This window comes from Montipora foliosa, chromosome 8 (genome assembly GCF_036669935.1).
Source record: "Montipora foliosa isolate CH-2021 chromosome 8, ASM3666993v2, whole genome shotgun sequence".
Lineage (NCBI taxonomy): Eukaryota > Metazoa > Cnidaria > Anthozoa > Scleractinia > Acroporidae > Montipora > Montipora foliosa.
Window position 1 is genome coordinate 45,368,770 of NC_090876.1, and position 10,000 is coordinate 45,378,769.

At 40.4% G+C, this 10,000-nt stretch overlaps 1 protein-coding gene across 1 annotated transcript in view; it reads left to right on the forward strand.

Annotated features, from left to right (window-relative positions):
• The first annotated feature begins 6,008 nt into the window (after nucleotides 1-6,008).
• The window catches only part of LOC138013428 (chymotrypsinogen A-like), an 11,364-nt gene continuing 7,372 nt past the window's right edge, over nucleotides 6,009-10,000 (forward strand). Inside the window, exons 1-3 of the mRNA XM_068860513.1 lie at nucleotides 6,009-6,089; nucleotides 7,178-7,375; nucleotides 9,619-9,819. Coding sequence (XP_068716614.1) covers nucleotides 6,035-6,089; nucleotides 7,178-7,375; nucleotides 9,619-9,819 — 454 coding nt within the window. The 5' untranslated portion in view covers nucleotides 6,009-6,034. The remainder of the gene's footprint in view (nucleotides 6,090-7,177; nucleotides 7,376-9,618; nucleotides 9,820-10,000) is intronic.

The following is a 10,000-nucleotide window of genomic DNA, read 5'->3' on the forward strand; positions in this document are numbered from 1 at the left end:
CTTGGCGGATTGTGCTAGCATAATTTTTGGCATAATTGGAGCAAAAAAGCATATATTTTTAAACGAACACTACCACGGCATAATTAGTAAATTTTAGCACTTTTTGGAGCACAAATTCATAAAATTTAGTAAACTTGCTGTATTTTCTAAAGAAATAAATTAAATTTAGGTAGTATATTCTCGCAATGCGTGTTTTAGCTACGCTAATAGTGTTGAAGGAAATCTTTTGGGGGAAGTAAGACTCCCCGACACTCCTGCTGTGTCACTTCTTTATTTGGAGTTCTCGGGTAAATCTTACAGCTCTCGTTCAACTAGTTCTTGCTTAACTCTCACTTTCCTTTAATCTGTTCTTTCTTCGTTACAACAGTTCTTCTTTAGGAGTACGTTCTCTAACGAGTAGTTTGTTCAAAAGTGCACATTAGATCAAAAGATTCGTTTTCTTATTAGCGCCCCCGGTCCTGACAACGCATCGCGATTGGTCAAAGGATTAGAGGCTTAGAGGGCAATAACGTCAACTACAAAAGAAGTGATTAACATGAACTGCGAAGGTGTAACTACGACTGCACGAAACGTGGTCCACGCCGACGACTTGAAAATTGCAGGACGTAAGATCTTGAGCGAGTCCGTTTAAGACCAATCGCAGTGGCTGGGGGACCAGGATAAGTAACCTAAACCTTCTGGACGGAACGGGACTTCTCAACTAATAAACTTAACGTAACAAAGACTAAATCAACCGAAATAAACAAGGGATTAACAAAACTAGTTAATTTACCTGGCTAAAGCCAAGCCCTAAACTAATAACGTCGACACGGGATTAACGGATTAGTACGGTATTTAATCATTATCACGCGTATTGCTTTGCCACGCGACAAAAATACCGTCGTTAACTAATCAAAACAAACACAATTTAACTCGCAATTTTTCCTTCTTAAACACTAACCTATTCAAAATAACTGAACATTAAAAATACTGCAACTTATGAGGCGAAGCAATTTGCTTAAATGATTTTATGTATGATGTAGTTATCCTGCGAGGCAGAGCAATCTTATAAAATAATCGTAGCTACAACTGCTTAGTTACCAGGCCTCTTTTGGCGAATTTTACATGCACGGTTAACCTTTTGGAGGAGTCTGGTACTCTGGTTTCCCATCCGGCTTCACGTGGGGATTGTGTAAGCTAGCACAACTGCCATACGACTCCAACATTTGGTGTCGTTATTGCGCGCCTATATGTACAGAATCTCCGTCATTTTGTGAGCATAATTTGGGAATTCTGGCATAATTTTGGCATAATTTGGCAAAATTTCGAGAACTGCTAGTAGCATAATATGCCACTTTTAGAAGCACAATCCGCCAAAGCCTACGTACGGCCCCGCGCTCGTTTTCATGGTGAAACTATCGGGAAAATCCCCGCACGCATTAGCGCGAGCAGGGCCGGAAAAAGCCGTACGGTCCTGCTAGGAACACGCACAGCTCCATGTGATTCGATTTTCTAGGTTTTCGTCGCTTTTAAACATCCAAGTCAATTACAGCCAGAAGAGCAAATGCAAAGAACACATAAGATAGATTTTGCAGGACACACACTACCCATTTACATATCTACACATTACAATATCTACATGCTGTGATACAATCCAAGCATTACATATGACCAACCAATTTACAGCACTCTACGTACAGCTTTATAAGTGCGATGTTCACATACGCTTTTTACGTTGATTACAGTTATTATCTATTATTATGTAAAAACTGTGTTATATTTGATTATTTCATATACTTATTATGGCCTAACCTACTTACACATTACGCTACTAGAAGTACGATATACTTCATAGGCACGCCTTAACTGGCAAGAGAGAATTTCCATTTCTGTCGAAATTCCCTTTCACCATTCAGCGTGGCCGATGTATTTTTCTGTTTCCATTTTATCTTGCACCAATGAGATAAAGTCATTGAAAACGATTTTATTATCATTTAGCGCGTTAATGTATAGAAAATATTTGCCTAGCATTATGAGATGATTGAGGGTCAAGCGGTGCGTACAGGGACGAGTAACTCCAAATAATACCTCTGGTTTGGAGAGAAGTATATGCGCGTTACTTACGGTAGAATACCAAGTTTGGAACTTGTCCCAAAAAAGAAGCTGCCTGCGGGCAGCTAATAAACAAATGATGTATGTTTTGACTATCAGAGAAAGGACAGGACGGGGAGGCAACCTTCATTTTGTGTAGAATAGTGTTAGTGGCTAAACTCTTGTGTATAATTTTATTCTTGAATATTGCCAATTTAACTTCTTTTGTGGCTTTGAACGGCAGAAGATAAATTTTATTTAAATTCCCCCTTGCGATACCGTACGATAAGGGTTTTTTTTCTGAGGTGGGAGAAGGAGATTTTCGAGGGTTAACAGTTTGTTAGATAAAATTTTGCTCGTTTTAGTACAGATTGGCGGCGAGGGTGTAGTAGAGTCGCCTCAGTTAGCGTAAAGGAGCTTCTTCCAACTTTGCGGGATCGCGGATATAAGGCCATGATATTGTAAAAAATTGAAAGTTAACGTATATTTATTACGTAAGGCAAGAAAAGACAAGAAGCAATTTTCGTGGTTGTCAAAAAGGTCTGAAACCCATATGATAAAATACTTATTGACTGAGTTTAGGTCGTGCTGGGCCGGAAAATATTTGGCCCTCGGTCATGGCGCATGGGACCTCGGTGCGCTCGGTCCGTACGCCATGACTTCGGGCCAAATATTTTTCCCATCCGGCCCTCCCACTCAGTCAATAAGTACATAAAATTGGATGTATCTGATCTCCAACTCTTAATTCTCTGCAAAGACCAAAATGCCTTCCTTTTTGACCATACTAATGAAACACAGGTTAATTGTCATTCTGTTAGCTCTTCTCAGACCCATTTAGGAGAGGTGGATCTTCCGTGCAGTTGAAGCGCTAATGCGTCGCTTCACTTCTATTTTGGAGAAAAATGTGGGCTGGGGTTCTGGGCAAAACGCCATCATATGTAGCCCATATGTAGCCGTGAATATCTCCTTTGGGGTTGCAGGCGAAGAAATATAAAAACATACATTTAATATCTTTATGGTCTCTTTTAGGGCAAAAAAAGCCTCGCCATAGCCACGCCCAGATTGGTCTCCTACGTAATTAGGGGTTTAATTCAAAATATCCGACGAGCATCCCCGCCCCTTCATATGTAAAATCCGACTACCCCGGGCTGCACGGATACGCTACTGTAGCTTCCAAACCTGTGGATTACGGGGAATCTTCCGAGAAAGAGCCGCATTGAATTGCAATTGCTCGTTGTCGATGATTCTTGCCAATCGCAAGAAAGCTCAAAAATTTCCTTGTATGCTGAAATACTCTTTAAATTTAACTTTCTCAGCAAGGACCAGCGTAACAAAACAGAAGCACCGAATCTCGGTTAAGGACCTTATCAGCGATTTAAATTTTATAAAAAGCTAAAGAGAGCAAGGCTGATGGAATATTGGAATATTGAATATGGAATATTGAAAAAGGCCAATATTCCGAAAGGCACTGCCTTTCTTCATCAGGGTTTTACAAGCAAGTGTGTAACGTCTTTGCTAACCGTAGTCATTTCTTGTAAAACCCTGATGAAGAAAGGCAATGCTTTTCGAAATATTGGCTGTCTTTCAAGATATTCCTTCACCGTTACATCAGCCTTGCTCTTGTTAGCTCCTTAAATTTTAAGGCTTACAATCATCTCTCATTTCCAATGGTGTCCTCATCAGTTTAAAAGATTGTTTTTAGGCAATTTATCTCTTTTCAAAATCTTTGACTTGCTGCTTGCTTTTAGAGCACTTTCGAATCGGTGATTGTAGTTTAATGGAACAGACACTCAGACCTTAAATATAATTGAATTCAATTCCAATGTACAGCTACGAAGTCTTCAAATTCAACTACGATCTTGACCAACCTCACAAGAATGGGTTGGCTTAAATAAAATCAACCTCAAGTTGTTCACAATGAGGTAAATAGAAATGCACAAGCACTATCTCCTCAGTGCGAAATTTGAAGGCATAGCCTTACAAAAAAAAAAATCGGTTTCCCAAGCACTGCTTAAAACCAATACGGGTTAGGCGTTTACTGATAAGTGACAACTTTGCCTTCATACGACAACGAATTTTATATTCGTCATCAAAACTGTACTAACTCACTCTAGAGATTAACTACGAATATGACGTTTACGTGTATAAAAGAAAGGATTTCACAATTAAGTGAGCAACTTTTTTTATTATCTCAGTGCATACATGCAAGGAAGTCTGCATAAATGCAAGCGAAGGGGGTCAAACCCGGTTCTTGAACGTGAACGTGTTTCGCTTGCTATATATCACACGCATATCAGTTCTCACATCGCTTGTATGTAAAAATGTTGAGAACGAATCAAAATTACTGTTATTTCTTATATTTAGTACAACAAAAGATGTGATGTTTCACTGTCTAAGATATCGGTGTACGGAGGAAAGCACGCACAAATATGTGGTTTCCACGTTACGTCATCGCAGCCATTTTGGCTGACGAAAGCAAATGATCTCCCATTTGCTCCTTTGTTCGTCCACCAGCAATTGTACATTGCAGCATTGTCACCTGCGTCTCAAGAGATTAGTTCTGCAGCTTCAATTTCGCGCTGAAGTCAAAATGCACTTCCAGCATGTTTGTTGTTGTTGTTTGCTCATTCTTAGCCTTTCATTCGCGGATCGGCCTATTTGCTTCACTTCTCTAATTGTTGTCGTTGCTTTTATTCTCCTGTATGCGATACCGGTGTAAGCAGCCTGCCTAGAATTGTAACAGGGAACTGAGTCATTACCGCATACGTTGTAAAAAAACTGGATGCTTCGTAGCGGATAACCTCACATAACCTAATGAATTTAAAACGAACATAATAAATGTGCTCAGCACAGGTAGCCCAATTAGATGCACTGCTAATTAAGACAAGCCAGAACAGTTCTTTCAAATTGCTGTTGGAGCAGACGAAAAGATTTGCTGGAAAATTAACCCCCGGCCTCAATCTATAAAATCTAAGGGAGTACTTGTATGTACTACCCTATCGATTCACTCGCTACGCAATTCGATCGTTATCCAAACTGCTGCCAGATGCCGTTCACACTTAATTGATTTTGACTGGGTCTCCATTAGTTTAGACGAGCCAAGCTTACCGTAAACCGCACTTAAAATCAAAACAGCCAGAAGATATACATCACGTTAACAAGGTAAGTCAATTTTATTCACAGAACATTACATTTTATGCTACTTAGAACAAAACCGTTGAGTGCAACATACAAACGTTTTCAAATAATATCTTCGTGCATGACGCAACACCTCCAGAAAACAGAGTTTTGCAAAACCATTCCCACTACTTATACATATCCATTGCCATGAAATTGACATCGACTCGACCTTGTTTTACCTTAACTTGTAGCTCAGTCGGTAGAGCAGCGGTGATTTAAGCCGAAGGTCTTGGGTTCAATTCCGACCACGGATATTTTTTTCTATATTCCGTTTTGTGAGTCCAATTCCATTAGTAGAGCAAACGCTCATATGGTTTACGTGTTGAGAAAATAGCACTTCAAATTACCCTTCAATAGTTAATTCTATTCATGTCGTGAACTTGGGCGGCTTAGGTGTCCAGCTACTTAAATATTCTCGAAGTTCAAGTTGACAGAAAGGACGCCTGAATAAGATCTTGTTGGTGGGTTTTGAAAATAAAGTGTCACTGCGATTGTTGCAGGCTACTTCGCCTCCTTTGAAAAATTGTTGTTAGTAGCGGATGATCCATTAACATCTCAAACACAGCTCTTGCACCTTGCTTTCCGATGTTCTTAATGTCATTATCACATCTCGGGTTTAAATATTTCTTTTCAATTTCTTTTCACGTTGTTAAGAAAAGTTGTTGATACAGAGTATTTTGCCCGTTCAGCAGATGTGAAAATCAAACACAGCTATTTAACAAGAGCAGAAAAAGTTCGATAAAAGGATGATCTTTGCATCTGTTTCTCCGCACAACCTTCAAGGATGTTCGTCCTTTCTATCCTGTTGGTCATCTCTTTGGCGCCGTCGCTCACAGAAGGTGCAGTCGTAATTTAAGTATTTTCATTTTGAAATGTTGAGATTTTAGAGAAGTTGTTCAACACAACACTTCGGAAACTTTAAGTATAACTTACGGGCACTCAAGGAACAAATTCTTTTTTGTAGCTGGAATTTAGTAATCTAGAAATTTCAAATAGCGAAAGGTATGTTTTGTGCCCGGAAAACGCAGCAGCCTGAGCAAAATTTACCCTTGCCTAACTGGCACACCGTAGACAGAAACTGAAAAGGGGTTGTAATAATGATTAGTTATCGCGTGGCTTTGAAATAGTCACGTCCTCGTTGTTGCTTAGGTTTCTTAACTTTCTATTCCAAAACTGAAAAAAAAAAAAAGAAAAGAAAAAAGAACAGTACGGTCCGAGCAAATGGGCGTAATAAGATATGTTGCCAGCGAATTGAATGCTAATTATTTTCTTATTCTCGGTTTTCACATGACGTCACGACCGCCATGTTGGTGCCCAAAACAAAGAAAAGGCGGCCATGTTGGTGCCCCGACCAAATCCTCCGGGAATTTAACTCTATTATTATGCAAACGCTTCCTTTTGTTTTCGTTGAAAAACATGGCTGTTGATCACGTGAATGAAAACCAGCAATTAAAATCTCTGTCCAAACTACAGACCTCTAATAAACTTGGTCCGAGGGCAGTACGCGCTTCGTATTTTTTCCCAGAAACGTAGAAGAAAAGACGATGAAATTACAGAACGGTCCGAGCACATGGGCGTAATAAGATATATCATATCGCTGGATCTTTGAAACAAGCGACTCACTGATTAAAAAAAAAACTTTAAAACAGAGTTTCTTAAACTTGGCAATTAACAACCTGTGTACCCTGTCAGAGAAACAAATTAAATTAGGCACTCTTCATACCAGTTTCCAGTTTTCCTTGAAATCTTATTTAGGTAACTTGCATTCATTCATCACAATCATTGGAAGTTCAAATGCTGTAGCAAAGAGAATGATCATCCGCCAACATAATTTTATTGAGTAAAATCTTGAGACGAACAGATGTTTTTCATAGCCGTCGAGTTTTCATATTCTTGGCAACTGACACTTTTTGTTTTTCGCTAACAGAGTGCGGCAGGAAAGCTCTCGGGTCTCGAATCGTTGGAGGCCAGGAAGCCCAACCTCATTCGTGGCCATGGCAGTTATCCTTGCGTATTGGCTCCAGTCACACCTGCGGAGCGTCTCTTCTAAACCAAAATTGGGCCTTGACAGCCGCCCATTGCGTTTATAGCAGCAGTAACCCGTCGAGATACACATTACTTTTGGGTAAGTTCATACTATAATTAACATAGCCTTGATTCCCTTTCATGAGCAAAACCGCATTTAAGAAGGCTCGAATGGGTTTTCAGCTAAGCCTGTAGATGTAGGCCTCACACGCTATATTGGGGACTTAATATCTATAACAGTGTAGTCGACGAAAACGTTGTTGCGTGACGTTCTCGTTGACGGCCGCGTCTTAGATCTTAAGTTCCCTACTTACGCTCATGACTCGAGCATATCAGACTGCAAAATCTGGGAACCACCCTTTGTTAGAAATGTTGAGGAATACCTCAAAACTTCGCTCGGTGACCTACCCTGACTTTTTCCATACAAATAGGAGTCGTATTATTGTATTCTTAAACTGAAGTTTTCTATGAGCAGTCCTGTACTGTTGCCATGGCAATGGGGCTGTCAGACACCCTTAAAAAGACCAGCAGTGTTATTATCCTTTTCCATTCGATATCCACTTTTACCTGTGGAAAACCCTAATTTCGAGCCTCGTTAAGGCGAGGAGTGTTAAATGTTCCAATGGAGACAACATGAGATGACCTAAGTTCTTATAACAACCCACCAGGTCTATGAACGAGAAATGTTTGTTTGTCCTCATCTGAAACGAAAAAGGGTAACCCTTTGCACATCTTATTAAAAAGGAACCGCCCTTGAAGGTCCTGAGTGTTAATCGGCCTTAATTAATCAAAGACCGCGCACTCTGGCACCAAAATTCAACACTCTTTTAACTTAGGCAACCAGGTAGCGTGTCACAACGCATCATTTCAGGGATAGCGTTCATGTTCAATACAGCGACAGCTACATGATGAGATTTATGGTATTAAGGGACTGTGCAATAATTATCAGGAGGGGGGGCCCTAAAACCAGAGGGGGGGGGCCTTAAGTTAAAATAATGGAAAGGAGGGGGGGGGGGGGCTCTATATTAGATTTCTCAAGTAAGTTGAGGGGGGGTCTTAATTAAATTTCACAAATTCGATAATGAATAAATAAACATTTTCCAAATAGACAGATGCTACGCCTTTGACTATCCATAATGTCTAAATATTGCATCAACATAAACACATGCTTTAACTTATTTAGAATGTCAACATATGATAGATTGAAACAATCGCTCATGCACAGAAGTCACAAACCACGTTGTGAGCTTTGCCAATAAAACATTTGGCATTTAAGAGGTCCCGCAGACATGCCAGGTCTGTTCTTGATTTAAACAGCGAGAGGGTTTCTAGGTCTACAGTTTCTAGCTGAGGAATGCCACGTACTTCTGTTTCATAGTTGTCATCAATGGGTTCACCTCCCAAAGACCGAAAAATTATACAGGTTCGGGTCCTACGGCTTTCTGAGGCAGCAATCCTCTTCTTCTCCCTTTTTTTCTTCTGTTCCTTCTTTTTTCTTGATTTGGATGCTTTAGATTTGGCACCAATAGGAAAATGTCGCTTTATATTTAGCCATCACCCTATCCAGGTCTTCTACAAGATGCAGAACGTTTAAACCGACTTGAGACTTTATTGAATGACGTTGTTCAGCATTAAAATTGTGTAAACAGCTGAGGCCAGTCTTCAGTGTTTTTCTAACTTGGTTACGACAGCATTAAGCTTGTCCTGGATATCATTTGCCTCTTGTTTGCAACGTCTGATGTTGCTGTCATCACGGGGAGCTGGCTTGTAATCCTCTCGGAGAAACCTTCCTGCACAAGCAGGGTTGTCGGATAAAAGATATTGGTATCTGTTCTCAAGTTTTTCAATATCTAAAAGTACGGGTTAGAGAGGGGGGGGGGGGCACATCATAATTTTGAGAGAACGCGAGGGGGGGGGGGTCACAGTTAATCTTGACGCTGCTGGAGGGGGGGACCTATCTAATTTTTCCTTTGGTGAAGCTCATTTTAGGACCCCCCCTTCCTGATAATTATTGCACAGTCCCTAAGCATACATGTGAAACATGTGTCACAAGGTGTCGTCTTTAGCCTAAGAACTTCATGTATTACTTTTTGGTTAGGGTTTTGGTAAAAGTTCCCAGTTTAAGGGTCGCATTGTGACGCCTACACCATTGAGCGTGAATCTCATTTGCGTTATAACGCCGTACTTGGACAGCCCTCAGGGATAGCTATCGAAATGAAACTTGATAAGTTTTGATTAAATCATCAAGTAGTTTCAACAAAATTGATTTTTGCTCCGTTTGTCACATCGGGAATATGGAACGGATAGCAAACTGAGTACATTACTTGACCTATGTCTCAACAGGTGCTCACAACAGGGGGAGAGGTGAACAAGTTAATTTAAAAAGAGTCATTAAACATCCTCAATTCAGCATGCGACATTTGCGCCACGATGTTGCTCTGTTGCAGTTGGCGAGACCAGCGCAACTTAGCAGTAAAGTTGGTACTATCTGTCTGCCCAGACACGGATCTCGCGTCGGTACAGGAACCACCTGTTATGTTTCAGGTAATTGCTCAAAAATGATGTACCTGTCATGGCCGAATGTTACTTTGGTAAATCATCAGATTAGCGTTTTTCTAATTTCATACGCAATAACAGTAGTGATAATGATGAACGATGGCGCTGACGAAGACGTTTATGATGATGATGATGATAATGTGGATGTTGATGTTAACGATGAGGATGA